Source organism: Trachypithecus francoisi, unplaced genomic scaffold (assembly GCF_009764315.1).
Source record: "Trachypithecus francoisi isolate TF-2019V2 unplaced genomic scaffold, Tfra_2.0 Lachesis_group17, whole genome shotgun sequence".
Lineage (NCBI taxonomy): Eukaryota > Metazoa > Chordata > Mammalia > Primates > Cercopithecidae > Trachypithecus > Trachypithecus francoisi.
Window position 1 is genome coordinate 53,880,253 of NW_022681462.1, and position 19,080 is coordinate 53,899,332.

The following is a 19,080-nucleotide window of genomic DNA, read 5'->3' on the forward strand; positions in this document are numbered from 1 at the left end:
CTCGGCCAGGCTGGTCTCGAACTCCTGACCTCATGATGCACCCGCCTCAGCCTCCAAAAGTGCTGGGATTACAGGCGGGAGCCACTGTGTCTGGCGTCTTCTGATCTCTTTTCCTCCTTCCCTCCTTTTGTCTCTCCCTCCTTCTCTCCCTGTCCCTTCCTCTTTCTCTGTCTAATACACATTTTGTATTCTATTCTTTTTAAGTTAACATTTATGATAAAATTTTTCTGTACAATTTTTTTTAATACAAGAGTGTAATGGCTATACAATATTCTGTTGTATGGCTGTCATAGTTAATTTAACATTCATTTAATTTTGGACAGTTATATAATTTCTACCTTTTTACTATCAGAAACAAAAGTATAATGAACTGTTATAAATTGTCCTTGTCAGTTTAGACTATTATATATCGAATTTTGGTTGAGTAAAAAAAAAAACTTTGTGTCTCAGTTTTCCCATCTGCAAATGGGGTGCATGTTGATACCTACCATATAAGGATGTTTGATGAATAAATGAAATATTACTTTTGCATAATAATATTTAGTGCAGCACTTAGCATTTTATTTTATTTTTTATTTTTGAGGTGGAGTCTTGCGCTTGTCACCCAGGCTGGAGTGCAGTGGCATGATCTTGGTTCACTGCAAGCTCTGCCTCCCGGGTTCAGGCAATTCTCCTGCCTCAGCCTCCCAGATAGCTGGGACTACAGGTGCTCACCACTACGCCTGGCTAAGTTTTTGGATTTTTAGTAGAGACGGAGTTTCACTATGTTGGCCAGGCTGGTGTCAAACTCCTGACCTCAGGGGATCCACCTGTCTCGGCCTCCTGAGGTGCTAGGATTACAGGCATAAGCCACTGTGCCTGGCCTCACCACTCAGCATTTTATAAGTGTTCAATTTATATTAGCTGTTGTCTTTATCATTTTTGGCATTTAGCTGTATGTGTGTATAGCCTTTCTCCCATATTAAGGGGAACCCCTTTGAAGACTAAAAACTTATGTTATGCTTTTTGTCTCCTTCAGAGGCGACTGCACAGTGGTAAGCACATGGCCAAGCTTATACAATTTTTGAATAAAGTCACTGAATTGATCCATTAGTCAATCAACCAATTCAACCTTTTAAAATGGGTTTTCAACTACTGTAGGCTCTCACAGCTCTCCTCCAGCCTGGAAATTTGGCATGGGCTTTGCCCATATTTGCTCCTTACTTCCTGTCATGCTCATTCCCTTTTAAATCATTGTGCATACAGGGAACCGGAGTTACAGGTGCCTGCAGTAGGGGTGCTCAGGAGGATTCCATGGCCTCTCACACTGAGCATCTCATATAGTTGCCCTAGGGAGGACTCAGACTCATCAGAAGTGGGTGGGGCTGGAGATTGGAAGGAAAAAGAATGGATGCTTTTGCCTATGAGAGATGAGATCCAGGAAAATAAGGCAAGGGAAGAGCTGAAATGTGGGTAGGGTTCAGGTCACGGTGAGCTCCGGCCTGATAGGAGTAGGAGTGAAGTTATTTTGCTGGCAGGGGTGGTGTTGGGGGACAATGGCTGGATGGTGTGTTTCCCTCCTCATGTGGCTGATCTACGTAGGTTACAGAAGCTTTCCCACAGTTCCATATTACTGCATGACTCTGGATCTACTGACGGATGGGAGGCAGCTGTAAGCAGCAGGCAGCCCCCACTTGCCATTGGATTTGGGGTGTGTGCCAGGGTCAGGATTGGAGGAGAAGCTCAAGGTGATGAATGTTACCTCTTCCGGCATTTTGTTTTTTTCATCGCTGTGGCAGGATAATTAATTTGACTGCCAATTAATGTTTGTTCTCTATTTTTTCTTCTCCCTTGAAAGCAGGTTGCTAGGGCCTTAGTGAGCTTGGAATCAGAGATTCCAAAGTTTTTAACTATGTGGAAAATAGAAGCTTCTGGGAGCCAATTTCTCCTTCTTCTTTTGGAACAACTAAACTGAAAAACAAGATTATACTTGTTTTTTTTTCTTGAAAAGGGAGGGAGAGAGGGAGGCTTCCAGCAATTATGGTGCCTCACTTTAATCATGAACCCACACCTGGCTTCAGAGGAGCATCCTAGAAGGTTGCAGTAGCTCAGAGGGGATGGCCATGCAGTCAACCTATGAAGGTGAGAATCTAGGCACCAGGGGTCCCACCCTAAGCAAAGATTCTTGGGCCCCATGCATGACATGGACACAGAAGGCCACCATATCTCAAGGGATCACAATGGGCTTGATAGATGAGGAGAGCATCAGTAGTCACCATGGACTAATAGTCCCTACTGCCATTCCTGGTATCACATAAGGCTTCTCAATTCTGGTGCATCTTTAGGAGGAGACTCATTGCCTGGATGTCTGACTGAAATTCCCTCTGGCCTGGTGAGATGGAAATTTGGAGTTGGAGTTAAGTTTACTATAATAAATTAGAGAAAGGTGTATTTCTTGCAGGCATACATTTTCTTTTTTTATTTATTTTTATTTTTATAAGTTTTTATTTAAAAGATTCCCTTTTTAATCTGTTCCAAAGTGTTGGAAGCTGAACTATACAAGTTCCTGCCACTCATCCTTCCAGTACAGTTTTCTGAGGACATACTTTTTAAATGGAAAAATAACAGGAGGGCTCTCTAACTGAAACCAGGTAGGACCAGAGTCAGTTCCTCAGGCCCCTGCGGCAGTCTGGCCAAAGCTGGCCTTATGGAGCGAGCGCGTGGAGAAGTCTGGGGAACCAGGCCCTCCCTCTTGTGAGGAAAGGGCTGAGCAAAACTCATGTTCTCTTTAGTGAAAATGGTCCAAATTCAGATCCAAAAGCCTCCAGTATGGCATTCCCTGGCACTCTTCTTATACTTTATACATTGAAGGCAGCTCCCTCTTTTATGGCCAGTATAAGCAGGCAAAGAAACAAAGGAATATAGATACATATATGTGTGTATATATATATTTTATATAGGTAAAAATATACGTATTATATATATGTATATATACATATTTGGGGGTAGGGAAAGGAGAGGAGGGTCATGTAAACCTAAACAGTCATCACATTACCCCAAATGAGCCTGACTTTAACAAAAAGATAATAAATAACTCCTGGGGTTAAGTGACAACATGGGTGCAGCAAGAAGGGAAAGGGCACAAATTTAACTATTAAATACACTTTGATATTTGTTTGGCAGAGTTCAGGCCAACCCCAGGCTTCTGCCCTTGCCAGACAAGTAAGCTGATGATATTCAAAGAAAAAAATAAAAATATTAAAAAAAAAAAATTCAAGCAGAGCTCCATACCACAGTTTTCCTTCAAGTCAGTTGGCCGGGTAGGCAGTTTCCCGACCACCAGGAACAGAAATTTTGGCTCCAAGGTAAATGAAACAAACAAACAAAAAAAAGTATTTCCACTTACAACATGAAAATACAGAAACTTCATCAAAGAAAGAAAACTATCAAAGAAGTCTACTTCCAGCAAAACTGAGGTAGCACTGCTTTCTCTGCATTCAATGCTTAAGTGGTTCTCAGTACAACATGTTCTTAAAAAATGCTCACTTGACTGACAGGTGCAGCATGTTGATGGACAAACTCAACATGAAATGCAATAGGTCAAAGAAGGAATGAGCAAGAAGTGAGGCAAATCAGGGTTCTGGATAAATGAGCTTAAAAGGGGGTTGTCACCAGACTACACATGCTCTTGGCTGGCCTTGGCTCTCCAAGAGCTCTAAATCGCCTGGGAATTAATGCAATGTGGTTAACAGTTAACACTGCTATTCAAATCTGTGTAAATCTTTAAAAATAATTATTACAACCTAAATTCAACCATGTAAACAGCACTACACACAGTACAGACCTGCCCTGAAAAACAATATGCAAAACTGAGATCTGGCACTGCATCATTTTGTAATGTTAATTCAACCTAACAGTCCCATCTCCCCTCCCTGCTCTATGCCCTCCCCTACTGGAAAAAACAAACGAAAAACAAACAAAAAAAACCTAATTTGTGCAAGAAATGGCAGGCTTATTCTATCTGAAGGCTTCAAAAAAAGATACACAACATGTAACCAGGTTCAAATATTCTGGGAGATGCCCCCAAAAAGGAAATAACCAAAATACCCAAAACAATGAAGAAAGTGCCTAAAACATGATACAGCATTTTAGAGCCCTTTCAGATACAAGGCAGAGAAAGGTGTAAAGTAGAAAATATCCGGATCTTCAGTAATTTCCAAAATGGTCCAATTCCTCTGTTGGCTGCAGGGCAGCTGGCAGATCCTTGCTGCTGCTCCTGGGACAGAGCCATTAAGTCTGCTCCTCGGGACACAAGCCCTCAGGCCTCCAGCTGAGTGCACCTCTCCCTTCCCCTTCTCTTTTCCTTCGCTCCATTTCCCACTCCACAAAGGTGTCAAAGAGACTTGGCCAGGCCTCATCTTCACTGTAGTTGCTGAGGTCAGGGCCAATCACCTGAGTGAAGTTAAGGAACATGTTCCAAGTGTCCCGGGAGATGCCCTTGATCCCCGAGGGGTTCTCTGTTAGGAAGTTTAGCCATTGGTCCAATACCGGAGGATTGTTCTGGGTAAAGACTAGTTTCCACAGGGCAATGGCTATTTCCCGATGCAGTGACCGCTGCCCTTCTTCAGAGTCCAGGCCAAACTGAAATGTAAACCGGTAGAGATCCTTGAATTTATCCTCTTGTTTGGCTTCTGTTAAGAGGCTAGGGAACCATGCACAGATTCCGTCAGTGCTGTCTGCACTTATTGCTTTGCAGCCATCAAAAAACTCCTTCCTGGTGAATTTGCACATGGTTGCAGCCTGGAACTTCCAAGCCAAGAGCAGCACTCGAAATTCTGTGGGGTTGACACATAGGTCATTGCAAAAGCGCTCCATGCCTTCCTCCAAAATTGCATCTTCCCGCTCATCCTTGTAGCGCCTGAACAGTTCTTCCAACCTCTGCAAGGAAGACTCCTCGGCATTGGACTTGGACTCCCTCCCAGCATCTCCCGAGGATGTCGGCAGCTGGCAGGCCTCAGTGGCAGCCTCGGCCTTCTTGGTCCCTTTGACAAGGATATCTCCACCTGGCTTGCCACAGGGTGGTACCTGCTCCTCACGGTGGCCTGCACCCCGCCTGCTGTATGACTTGTTGCTGGGGTCACGGTCTCCATTCTTGCTGCCCAAGGTCGATGAGGGATTCTTACACTTGGTGACACACTGGCCCATGGTGCTGGTGGCCCGGCCTCTAGAGTGGCCCCCTCTGGATCGGATGCCCTCGCTGCCACTGGCCCATGTACCTCAACATGCCATCAGCCAGAGGAGCCAGCCAACCCACAACTCCAATAGCAAGTGGCATCAACTGGCTTTCTAGGTTGCCCACCTTTCAGAAGAGTTTGTCCCAAAGCAGCTGCTCCAGAGGTTCCTCCAGTCAAACCGTTTCTGGAAACGACGGTGGCCCGGCGGGTCCAAACCACCTACCATCCCCGCTCGCGTTTCCAGGCTTCCTACCCCCGCCGCCGCTGCCTCTTCTTCCACCACTGCCACCGCCTCGTCTTCATCTCTGCAGGCATACATTTTCATGCCCACTGAGATTTCATTCACTCTGCATCTCAGAACTGAAGATGGCGTTTCCCCTTCTTACATGGAAGAGTTATAGTCAGAATGAAAGTAAAAGTGGGGAAACTGTAAGTGCTGTAAACTCTGTGAGGGTAGGGATATACCCAGCACCTACGTCGAAAGCCTTCAATAAGTGTTTGTTGAGTAAATGATGAATAAACAAGTAGGCAAAATGTAAACAGTTATTTTCACATGATGGGTTTAGGAAGGAAAACTGGGACGTACACTGGCTGAATTTCTCTACTTCTGTGGCCCCTCTAGTCTTGAGTATTACATTCAACTCACTCATTTAACAAAGGCAAGCACGTGGCAGCACCAGAGGCCAGTAAATATCCTCTGAGGTCCCCATAATAACTGGCTGGCCTGAACACTGGAGAATAGGAGTCGGGAAAGGCAGACACGTTCAATTACATTTCTCTAGGCTCACTGACTTGTCATCAGGTCTATTGCCTAATTTTCTTTCACCTGCTCCGGGTTCTTCTAGACACACAATCTAGGAGATGTGCCTGCCCGATACCCTCAGGTGGCAGAAAAGGTCACATCTGTGTCCTGAACCTATCACAGGGGACCCGGTGTGTCCTGGATCCAGAACTCTGTGGCTGATATAAAAGCAGGCTTCTGTTTCTTGTTGACCTCTCTCATTTTCCAAACTGCATGGTACATAAAGCCCTGACTCAAGCCATTTTCACCATTAGCTCTACCTGTGCATGAATGCCTCATTGCATTTCAAATGTCAAACTCTAATGGAATAATAGGCCTTAACCTAGAGCAGACAGTGAGGCTGATCAGGTGTTATAAAAGCATTATTAATGAAAATGAGAAAATGGCATATTTAAGAGAGTGTCAAACAAAGAGAACAGTGGGCCGGAATAATGGCTTTGCTGTTCATGGGAAGCAGCTGCAAAGCCACAGGTCTGCTTCAAAACAGACGCAGGGACGCTGTGTCCCAGGTAGTGCTGGAGATTGCACCTTTCATCACAGGAGGGCAGCACATTGCCTGAACATTAGCTCCTTGCTTCTCACTGTGTCCCTGAGACAGATGTCACAGAGGGTGGGGAGAGATTGGCAGGAGGCTGTGTTTTGAAACCACCAGGAGTCGGGGACTGCAAGGCGAAGTGGAAAATGAGGGTGATGCAAATTGCTTTAGGACCAGAAAAGGCCCAGTATAGGCTTAGAACCAAGAGAGTTGAGTTGAGCAGAAAAAGCCCCAGTGAAGCACCAAAAGCAGGACGTGAGTTTGTTCATCTACCTGCACTTCCAGGGTGATGTAAGGAAAGTTCCTTGACCTTTTTGGCCCCAGTTTTACAGAGATAATAATATCTGTTCTGCCTCCTTCCGGTAATTGTTGTGCTGTGGTAATAGATGTGGAAGTGATCTCAAAATATATTATAAGTATATTTTAAATATATTATATTCAAAATATAAGTTTATAAGTGTATTTCACCCAGCAAGTGTTTGTTTAACAATTTATCTAACAATTTTGCATCCATAATACAGGAGGTACTGTGTTATATGCAAAGATAAACATGTAAAAAAACATGACTTTAGAATCCAGATGACAAGGTAAGGCAAGTGATGATAAATCCCTAAAGTGCAATGTAAAGAGCTATGAGACTTTACAGGAACAAGAAAGAGCTCATTTCTGGCTTGAGGCCCAATGGAAAGTTGCCTGTGGATACAGGTGGCAGGAAAGTGAAGACCATAGTCTGGGCAGATAGGGCAAGACAGTGTTCCAAGTGTGGGGAACAGAGAAAGACATGGAATGGAAGGGCCTAGTGGTGTTCATGGAGTGCAGAGTAATTGGTTGTTAGGAGTGAAGGGTGCCCACGGAAGTCAGTGAAAGATGCAGCTCAAATATGAAGAAGCAGCATGTCTATGAAGGTCATGAAAGCTGGGATGAGAAGTGAACTGTATTTGTTGCTAATGGGGACCTCTGTAGGAAAATTTTTTTTCTCTTTTTAAAGTCTTTTTTCAAGAATAAATTACAATTACAGGCGTGAATCACTGAAACCGGGCTGGGGTTTTTCAAGTAATTTAATTTGGTTGGACAGTATAGTGTGGACTAAAGAAAGACGGGAAGCCCCCATTAGGAGGCTCTTGGAATAGTCCAGATGTAATATACTAAAGGCTGGACTGGGATAATGATGAGAGAACAAAAAGGAAGGAATAAAGGCAAGAAATGGGAAAAAGGAAAGATCATCAAGTGCCCATTAGATATAAGGATCCAGGGAGAGAAGGTTGAGATTAGGAAGGGGAAGGTCCAAGAATGAGCCCGAGGAGATAGGGTGGAGTTGGACTCAGAAGAAGCTTTTGGGCCACTCTAAGTCAGACACTCTAAGATGTCTGACTCCTGTCAGTAGCTATGTGGAAATCATGAAGCTTCTAACTGACACAATGATGCCATCCAAGTTTTCTTTTGGGAGGATCCTATCTAGACTGGAGTCAGAAAAAGCGGTGGCAGAGAGAACTGTCAGGAAACGTTATTATCTATTGTTTAGATTTTAAAAAGTTGATGAAGGCCAGGCACAGTGGCCCATGCCTGTAATCCCAGCATTTTAGGAAGCTGAGGCGGGCAGATTGCTTGAGCCCAGTACTTTGAGACTAGCTTGGGCAACATAATGAGGCTGCCAGCTCTATAAAAAATACAAAAATTAGCCGAGTGTGGTGGCATGCTCCTGTGGTCCCAGATACTCTGGAGGCTGAGGTGGGAGCATGGCTTGAACTTGGGAGGTCAAGGCTTCAGTGAGCTGTGATCACTCCACTGCACTCCAGCCTCAGTAACAGAACAAAACTCTCTCTCAAAAAGAGAGAGAGAAAAGCAAAAAAAAAAAAAAAAAAAAAAAAAAAAAAGCTGATGGGATGTGATGATCATGTGATGAAAGGCAAGAAAGACAGAATTATTTCTGAGTTGGAACTTAGAAGGGAAAAAGAGGAGTTGAAGATGACTCAATTTTCTACCTGTGGAAAGTAGGTGTATGGTGACGTCTATTACTGGGAACCAGGGAAACAGGCAGAGAAATGGCTTTGTGGAGAACAGAAATTAATTCAGTTTTGGACATGCTGAGTTTTAAGTGCTTTTAAAGATCCAGGTGAAGATGTTCAGGAAGTAGCTAGAAATAAAGACCAAGAACTCTTTGGTAACATAGGGGATGAAAACAGCGATGAGAGTCAGCAGCACAGAGGTATAAATAGAAACAGATCTCGTAGGATGAGAACAGCACCAAGCTTAGGCTCCTGAGGAACTCCAGCCTTTATGAGGCATTTTAGAGTCTATACAGAGCTGTAACAACCATTATGTCTTTTGATCCTTAGAACCCTGTAGGGTAGGTAGTGAAGGCTTCTTTATAGGCTAGGCCTCTTGGCAAGACAAATGTATGAACATGGGGAGATCCAGTGGCCTGATATTATAGTGATATTCGAACTTACTTTGTGGAGGAAATTTACCCATTTTTCTTGGTCGTTTCTTTATCGCTTTGGGCCTTTGGAGGAAAAAATTTCCTCCTTACTCTTTGAGTTAAACTCTTTATTTATTTTTTTTATTTTTTTGAGACAGAGTCTCGCTCTGTCTCCCAGGCTGGAGTGCAGTGGCGTGATCTCAGCTCACTGCAAGCTCCGCCTTCTGGGTTTACGCCATTCTCCTGCCTCAGCCTCCTAAGTAGCTGGGACTACAGGCGCCGCCACCACGCCTGGCTAATGTTTTGTATTTTTGGTAGAGACGGAGTTTCACCACGTTAGCCTGGTTGGTCTTGATCTCCTGACCTCATGATCCGCCTGTCTCGGCCTCCCAAAGTGAGTCAAACTCGTTATAAAGATCACTAGGAGAGAAATCTAAATGAGAAGACAAAGGGCCATAAAATGGATAGGATATTGTTATATTAGTCGGGAATGCTTTTAGCTGCAGGTAACTAAGAAAAGTTGAACATAGGAGTTTGTTTTATTATATGAGAACCAGTCTGGAGACGGAACTGAAGGTGTTGATTCAGTAGTTCAATGAGAACTAACTTACTTGGCCTTTAACTTAAGGTTATTAGAGGACTTCCATGCTCTAAGCATCATGTCCCTTCAGTGCAGGAAAAAGAGAGGATGCCATCTACACTGATTTTTTTTTTTTTTTCATTAGCAAATAATAAACGTGATCAGAAATGCTACAGAAGACTCTTTCTTACTTATTGGTCAGTACTGTGTGTGGTTACCCCTAGCTGTCTGTGTGTTTAGGAAAGTGAGACTATAGCTTTTCCATTCTCTATAATGAAGCCAGACAAGGAAGAAGAAAGAATCTGGGAATGGACGTCTGGTTGGCCAACCAGCAGTGCTTGCTATGTAGGTCACCTAATCATGCCACCTTGTCTCAGTCATAGCATTTACTATTATTGTTAAAAATTGCAACCATAAACATAATAAGGCAATGGAAATAATCCCTGATCATTATCACAGCATTGTTTTACTTTTAAAAGATTTTTTTTTTTCACATTTACAAAAATCTGCTTTCTTTCTTTACTGCAATCTTTTGAGGCTGGTGTTCTCTGATAGATGAGGTAACTGAGTACAGGAGTGGCTGAGTGATTTGCCTAAAGTTGTGAAGTCGGTTAGTAGCAGAGTTGGAATGACGTGATTCTAATAACTTCTCCTGTGTGGCCGGGGCATGAGTAAGTCATGACAAAGCTCTCAGCCCAGACCTCTTTCCATTGGACCACAAAGCTTTTTGTCCAAATGCTAAAATGGTTACTCTTCCAAGTCCTGGGGCCTTGGCATCTTGAGGGATGAGTTAGAATGTGTGATCTGGGTGCAGCATGTCCTTCAGGCTTCCCACACTGCCTCTGGTCATAGGTGAGTAAAGACAGTAAGGTGCTGGAGAAGGACAAGCCCTCTGCTGAGGTCCTTTCCCCATTATTAGAATTATTCCTCCATCACCTCTCCTTACAACTGGATAGATGCTGTAGGCTGAGAGACAAAAACAACTTTATTGCTCCATACATGTAGTAAGGCATTTAGGAAACTTGCTAAATAGAAAGGAGGTATTCATTTGTGAGCAAACAACAACAACAGTGTCACGAAGCCACACATAAAACTGTGGCCCAGTTGCTGAGATTCTCTAGGTGTCCTGATATTCTCCAGGTGTCCTGATATTCTCCAGGTGACCAGACTCAACCTGTTACGTTTGTCTGTAATCCCCAGTCTACAAGTAGTGGGACACCTAGTGTCCCACTTCACATCTCTGGGAATTCCTGGGGAAGGGGCGTATATTTTCCCACGGATTTTTTTTTTTTTGTTCTGGCTTTTCTCTCTTTGTTTAATTATTTCAGTTTATGATTCACATCACCAAAAAATATATATACCAAACAGCTTATAATCCTCTTATAAATTTTATCATTTGGTGCTGGCTAGTGCTCTATTCTTTCATGCTCTCAAAATATTGCCTCCACAGGGCTGTGTGTATTTCAGACTTTACCTAAGCTTTGGGGCCCTGCAGGGGATGACCTGGCTAGGTCCGGGGTGAGGCAAGTACCGTACAACCTTAAGAGTGAGCACCTCCTAAAATTTTGCAGCCTAGGTACCATTTTTTTTTTGTTTTGAGACAGAGTTTTGCTCTTGTTGCCCATGCTGGGTGCAGTGGCAAGATCTCGGCTCACTGCAACCTCCATCTACCGAGTTGAAGCAATTCTCATGCCTCAGCCTCCCGAGTAGCTGGGATTATAGACACCCACCATCATGCCCGGATAATTTTTATATTTTTAGTAGAGACAGGGTTTTGCCATATTGGCTCCGCTGGTCTCTAACTCCTGACCTCAAGTGGTCCACCTGTCTCGGCCTCCCAAAGTGCCAGGATTACAGGCATGAGCCATCGTGCTCAGCCCCTAGGCACCACTCTTATCTCACCCTAGTCTGGTTCTGGGGATAGTATCCCATCACAGAAAAGCAAACTACTTAAAACTGATTAATATCTGTTCTTTAAATCTCTAAGCCATTCTCACCCACATAGCATTTATTTATCCTCTGCTGCACCGAGGCTGAACTATCTTTCTCTCAGCTCTTCTCTCTGGGGCTCGTTTCGTATTATGTGTTTGGATACTGAATCCTACCTCTCTTCTCTTCTCCTTCCTCAGTTCCTTTCAGCTTAGCCAGAGCATGCTCCCTGGGTATCCTTTGTTTGTGAGAGTCCATCAAGATTTCTAGCTAAACAAAAATGAACTCTTTGTTCTACTTATGAAGAACATTGGTGCAGTCCCATAATTGCAGGCTATCAATCTATAGAGAAGTGGGAGATCAGTGTATCTGGACCGTGTCTCTAGAGATGCTCAAAATCTGGAGACAGCTGACTGTACTCAGCAGGGGGCCTTTTTGCTGGGAAGCAGTGCAATGAGGTGAACAGAGCACTGGCCTTGAAGCTGGCCAGCCTGGGGCTGTGGAGCTGGCTGGGTGCATGCTGGCAACTTACAAGTTTTGTGGGTTTGGGTCTGTCTCTTCACCATCTTGAGTTCCAGTTTACTCATCTGTAAAATGATGTTGAAATTATACGAGATCATATGTATGAAGTTCTTTCTAAACTGTATAGTACTCTAAATGCTCTTGTTGTTATAATGTAACAACAATAACAACAACAAACCCAAGGACAGGCTCCAGAGTATTTGTTAAAGCAAGTTTCTTATTGTGTAGGCATGGCTTGTGTGGCCGGGGTAGGATGGCTTGGACTAAGGTAAGAGTACTGGAGATGCAGCCACAGGAAAACAGGATGCCATGTTTTCTACTGAATGACCCACTACAGGAAGTCACCTGCTTCCCTCACTTGTCCCCACAGAGCTCCTCTCTCAGGAGTAGCAATTAAGAAGGGTCTGAAGTGGCAAGTCCAATTAATGACTAATTGCTAAAAGTGTTAGAAGAATTTTAACCAGGCTCCTAATGATCACTTAAGAGACCATTAGGTGCATGCCTGAGGCAGTGGGGTAGCCTGAGGAAAACAAACAAAAACCTCTGATCTCCTGAGGAGGTCTCTCCTTCAAGGGCATTTTGAAAGCATCTCTCAACAGGAAGTCTGCTGAGATGTGGCTGCAGAAATAATGCCTAGGACTCCCTCTGTTTGTGTTCTGTCTGTGGATTTCAGTTTTACTGGCAGCAAAAGGAACAAAGTGGAATTCCGTGCAGTATTAAGTGCAAATTTAGAGCTGGGAAAGTGATTGACACTTGGCTTTGTTATTTCTCTTCTATTTATATGTGACTATCATTATATTTTGAAATAATGCTTTGACTACTGCAGCATGTCTTCCTTACTGGCCGATGGAAAACATGGAAAATTCTAGTTAAAAAATTGTCTCCCTAGTATTTTCAATTAGAAGTGCTGTATTACAAGAAATTGATCCTAATGAATGAAGCAAACATTTACTACCTGTGTTGGGAGTAGGGTGGGAACATGGCTTCTTGGGTATGGGGATATTCTTTAGAGCAACACATTTTAGGATCCTTGGGGATATGGTTTGGCTCTGTGTCCTCACATAAATGTCATCTCATGTTGTAATCCCCCTGAGTTGAGGGCGGAAAGTGATTGGATTATGGGGGCGGTTTCCCCCATGCTATTCTCATGATAGTGAGTCTCGTGAGATCTGATGGCTTTAAAAGTAGCAGTTTTTCCTGTGTTCACATTTATTCTCTTTCCTGCCGCCTTGTGAAGAAGGTGTCTGCTTCCTGTTCTGCCATGATTGTAAGTTTCCTGAGGTGTTCCTGGCCGTGCTTCTTGTTAAGCCTGTGGAACTGTGAGTCAGTTAAACCTCTTTCCTTTCTAATTACCCAGTCTCACCACAGGGGATTCTCAGTGAGCAGTGGCTTGCTGAAATGGGGGAGAGACTTTTTCCACTGTTCTCCTTTTACTTTGGAGGCTTCTAATTAGAAATGACTGGGAATATTGTTTCTGGAATTTTTAAAAAACCACATATTTAGTTCGTGCTGAATGGGAAAAGTGAAATGAATAAAATCCCGAGATAAGAAAGTGAGACTTAGAATATTAACCTTCTTATTTTAATTCAATGTTTCTTAACAGTGATATTTAAGAATTAATTTCTTCATTTTGTTTTTATTATTGCAGAATTTTTTTTTCTGCCCTTTGGAAAACCTACTGGCCTATTTGCAAAGACAAGTACTTATACTTGCCCTAAATATTCCCTGGTCGAAATGTAATAAAGAGACATATTCCTGTTTGTGGTTCAGGACTTAATACATGAGGCAAATTCCTTTATCATCCATGGGGGATTGAAGTATATTTATTTTTGAGACAGAGCCTCATTCTGTCACCCAGGCTGGAGTGCAGTGGCGTGATCTTGGCTCACTGCAACATCCATCTCCCAGGTTCAAGCTTCTTGTGCCTCAGCCTCCCAAGTAGCTGGGACTATAGGCACATGCTACCATGCCTGGCTAGTTTTTTTATTTTTAGTAGAGACAGGGTTTTACCATTTTGGCCAGGCTGGTCTTGAACTCATGGCCTCAAGTGATCCACCTTCCTCAGCCTCCCAAAGTGCTGGGATTCCAGGTGTGAACCGCCATGCCTGGCCTGAAATGTAAATTTGTTTAAAACCACAGTAGCAAAAGAGTCCAATGCATTTTCCATGGTCAGCCCTGCTTTATAATTAGGAATGTTGTGCGTTAGTTACATTTTCAATAAGTGGGACTGAATTTTGGAGAACTAATAGAAACTATCAGAAGGTACTTGAAGCTGTGATTCAGTAAAATGCCTGCACGTGGAGGAATTACAAATGTGGCTAGAACCAAGTCCTGGTGATTTGAGAATATTATATCATATTTTACTATCAATGTTGATGTCAATGTGTTACAGTGTCTGTAATTCACTTTACATACTTCAGTGTAGATTGGATAACAGTAAGAATGTGTGTGAGTTAGTTTAAGCTGCATGTTTGGGGAAACCAGTGGCCCTAATCAGAAATTCATGCTCCAGGAGTGTCCAGTTAACAATTAATCAGAAAAAGCCATACTCCAGATGGAACTACTGGGGACTTCTGCTATACTTATTTTTGATCAACCCTAGAGGATTTGCTGACTGGAATAATAGATGTTAGGCATGAGGTATAACAGGTGAAATTAGTGACTTGTTTATTAGCTTAATTGACATTTGTAAGGGGCACTTTTTGGTGAAATTAGTATTATTAAAGAAGTATGAATCAGTTAAAATTCTTTAAAGATACTCTTTACACTTTTACAAGTAAGGTTTAACACGCTAGCGAGCCCTCTAGGGAGATCTCATTATCTGATGCCTCATCACCTGTGACCAGAGACAGTGTGGGAAGCCTGAAGGACATGCTGCACCCAGATCACACATTCTAACTCATCTGTCAAGATGCCAAGGCCCCAGGACTTGGAAGAGTAACCATTTTAGCATTTGGACAAAAAGTCTTGTGGTCCAATAGAAAGAGGTCTGGGCTGGGAGCTTTGTCATGACTTACTCATGCCCCGGCCACACAGGAGAAGTTATTAGAATCAGGTCATTCCAACTCTGCTACTAACCGACTTCACAACTTTAGGCAAATCACTCAGCCACTCCTGTACTCAGTTTCCTCATCTATCAGAGAACACCAGCCTCAAAAGATTGCAGTAAAGAAAGAAAGCAGATTTTTGTAAATGTGAAAAAAAAAAAATCTTTTAAAAGTAAAACAATGCTGTGTAGTGATCAGGGATTATTTCCATTGCCTTATTATGTTTATAGTTGTAGTTTTTAACAGTAATAATAAATGTGATTGAGACAAGTTGGCATGACTATGTGATCTGTATAGCAAGCATTGCTGGTTGGGCAACCAAATGTTCATTCCCAGTCCCTTCTTTTACTGGAAAGTACAAGATCGCAGTCTTTTTCTATAAGGGACAGGATAGTTAATATTTTATGCTTTGCCAGTCAAATGGTCTCTTTTCCAATTACTCAATTCTGCCCTGTCCCATGAAAGCAGCCATGGACAATAGGTACAGGCAGGGCTGGTCTTTTGTCCACTGGTAGAAGTTTGTCAACCTCTGCAGATAAGTGTTTCATTCACAACAGGTGACTCAAGCCACAGTGGATTACCTAAAATGATGAACCCATGGAATGTCAGTGAGCAGATAGAGCAGACTGTGAGGAAGATTTTGTGATTACTTGATGATAAATGTTAGTATGTGTGTGGCCAAATTTATCCAGAGACTTGCTTCCATCATATGCTTGAAACAGAAAGTAAGCGTCATATATCTGAAAAATGTTGGTGGATACTTACCTAAGGACTTCATGGTTGTATGTACTGAATTGACGTAGGCCATGACCTTGAACACCTTGGTCACGATCAGGATGCTTCTCTTAGATGGCGGCCCCACTCCCGCAATGATTCATGATTATGCTGGTACATGGTAGGTGCTAAATGCAGATTTGCTAAATTAATGAATGGATTGACCTTTTTCACTTGGCAGTTCAGTTTGAGGTGGATGTATGGTAGATGCCCCTGACAGCAATGGTTTAACTTAAGGTCATGGCCTACGCCAATTCAGTATATAACTTAAGCCTACACTGAGAATGACCCTGTATGGCAGACACACTGGAATGTGTGTTTAGAGTTCTGAGCTAAGGAATCCAGGAGTGGCCAACCCAGAAGGTCATTCTTTATTGATGAGGAATGCCTAAGCCTTTGGGCAGTCCTGTGGAATGCGGGCTGTATAGGGGATTGAGGCTTTTTGTTTTTGGGTAAATGAAAATTGCCAGGTGGAGGTTGTTAGGGGAGGGTGTTAAGTAAAAATGCTATAAAATTGGCATGTTTTCTGCAGAGTGGCAGTTCTCCTGTCCAGCCTACCACCTCTGGGCTGTTCCCATATGTAAGTTTCCCTCAGTAAACGCTATGCCTTGTTTGCCGGCTCTGGGTCTCCTATTTTTCCTCTTGAAACTGGTGCCATCCCTATTGTCCTCTTGAAACTGATGCCATCCTTAGTAGGGGTCCAGCACAACCATGGGCTATTTCCTGGGGTCCTGATGTACTTAGTATGTAACTATCAGTGTGACCATGAGAATTAGGTAAACATATGGATTAAAAATTGTGCACATTTACAGTGTTGACTTAGACATGTTGACTCATAAACATCATCTGATGGTTAAACTCCTGCTTAATATCAGGTTGCATGGAGTTGGACAATGAGCTTTGTACACAAAACAAAAAAATGAGCTTTGTACACAGGTTATTTTTATGCCTCATGTGGCTTAATTTAGTCAATATGATTTGGAGATGAAATTTTAGGTTTTGAAATGAGTGAATCCTCATTGTACATAATCTACTAGAGGTAATTGAGATAATCGCTGAGTATAACTGGGAGAATGGGGGTGGCACCCTCTTTTTTTCTTATTTAGCTTTTTTTCTCTCTTCCTCTATAGCTGCCTCCCATTGCAATGAGACTTTTCTTGTTTTAATATGTCTCATAATTTGCAAACTGAGCAAATCTTTATTAAGCAACTCTCATGTGCATATCACTGTGCTAGTTGCCCCAAAAGCACAAAGATTAAAAAAGGTAGTCCCCAGTCTTAAGGTCAAGTGAAAGAAAGGAGGGAAGACTTTTTCCATTGGGAGGAAAGCCCTTCTTAGAAGGCTTCATTTAATCTGGACCTTCAAGGACAGGTAGGGTTTTGATGGATGGTAAAGGCTTGCTGGTAGAGAGAACTGGATGGGAAGACTTGGAGTTGGGAAAGTTCTGGGTGTGTTTGCATGAAGATAAATAGTCCAAAGTCAGGCCTGCGGATGGGGGTTCTTTTTCATGTATATCTTGGGAACCTAAGGGTTGTGAGGGAGGATAAGAAAGCTTGGCAGGGAGAATACTATTGTGCTAAAGGAAGTGTTTGATGCCGCTTGAGTTTTAACATCTGCTAGTCAATTCTAAGTGGACAAGAGCCAAGATATGCATGGTGCTGAGTGGTTACCCAGAGTGAAGAGAAAGCTGTGTGTGTAAAAGTGGCCCTCTCTAGAATTGAGGGGCTTGAGAGAGCCTGAGGAGACAGCGAGCTGGGATGCTGGTAGGCTGCTGGGACTTGGTCTCTGTTCCCTGGCTCCCTCCCATTCCTTGCCATCTGAGGCTGATGAGGCATAGCCAGTTTCTTTGGCAGTGGTTTTTTAATTTTTTATTTTTTAAAATCTGCATGAGAATTGTCTGGGGTTCTTTTAAAAACTAAGACTGCTTAGGTCCAATCTAAATCTAAATCAGTGAATGTCTGAATTCCACTGAGTTCAGGTGTGTGCAATTTAATCCTTTGCTGAGTTTGGGTGTATGCAGTGTAATCCTTGCGATGATATTGTGGCAGGGCTACATTACATGACTTCAGGGGGCTCAAAATAAGTAAGTGGTCTGAGAAAATGGCAAAGTCAAGGCCTAGCACTAAGATAATTAGCTCCCAGGCCCCTGCTTTTTCTACTACACCACTGTTGTCTCAACAAGAAGAATTGCCCTCCTCAAAGCCAGCTGTAAATGTTTTCAAATCATGGCGTGTTCTGGCCTTGTTTTGTAGGAACACATTAGTAGTCCCTGGGGAATATTTCAAAGCAAAGTCTTCTTTTCAGCATGCGCAGATGGGCACTTGCCATTTAAGTTTCAAGAGAGAGGAGAGGGTATATATATCAAGTATTCCCTGGCTTCTGTTAAAATTACCTTGGGTTTTGGAAGATTTTGTTCACATTTTAAACCTTTTTTTTCCTGAGGTGCTATTCTTGATGGTCAGGTGATGAGCAGGAGGTTCAAAAGAAAGAATGATACATTTCAGGTTTTCTGCTTAATGATGTTCAAAAGAAGCCAGTGTAGGTGATTGGAGTGTGAACCCACCGGCAGGGTATGTTTTAATTTCCATTTAAAGTGGGGCAGAAGCCCGTGGGGAGCCAGCCTGACCTCATTTAACTGGCAAAAGGTAGGTATGTGCATAGCTAATAAAGAAAGTATTTTATATTTGTAAAAGGCTTTATGCTTTGAAAGTTCTTTGACACATTTTATTATACTTTTGATTCCTCTAATAGTCCCAAGAGGAGGTCAGTATTATTATAACCTCTTTGGCTACATGGAAAATGAGATGCAAAAAAATGTAGCAATGTGCCCAGTGTCACCTATAATCCCACAATCACATTGGCACAATTACAGTTCTAGAGATCATGTCTGATGCTGTTTCTATTACAGTAAAAATCACCACGAGACAGGGTACACTTTCCCTTTTAAATCAAAGTGAGATCACTATATTACTAGGTATCACTTCTGACTCTGCTGGATTCATTGACTGATCAGGCAAAAAACTGCATTCCTTTGGACTCTAAAATCCTCTTTTGAAAAATAAGGATCACAAATGAGCCCTAAGTCTCCTTTGTATCTTAAAATGGTATTATTCTTCTTGTGGTTTACTTTCCATGGAACATTACATACTTCCTTACCCAACTTCCAGAGAAGGTCAAGTGTATTTTAGCCTGCTTCCCTGGATTGGATTGGATATTTTGGATTTGGTAAGCATGTCTAAAAACCCTTAAGACTGCTTGT

General features: G+C 42.7%; 1 protein-coding gene across 1 annotated transcript; it reads right to left on the minus strand.

The window, feature by feature from the left end:
- Positions 1 to 2,463: 2,463 nt before the first annotated feature.
- On the minus strand, positions 2,464 to 5,516 carry LOC117062313 (DCN1-like protein 3). The gene has a single exon (XM_033175734.1). The coding sequence runs from the start codon at positions 5,182 to 5,184 to the stop codon at positions 4,270 to 4,272; it is 915 nt and encodes a 304-aa protein (XP_033031625.1). The 5' UTR covers positions 5,185 to 5,516; the 3' UTR covers positions 2,464 to 4,269.
- Positions 5,517 to 19,080: the final 13,564 nt, after the last annotated feature.

Coding starts and splice junctions, on each gene's coding strand:
- LOC117062313 (XM_033175734.1), bottom strand. CDS start 5,184: ATGGGCCAGTGTGTCACCAAGTGTAAGAATCCCTCATCGACCTTGGGC.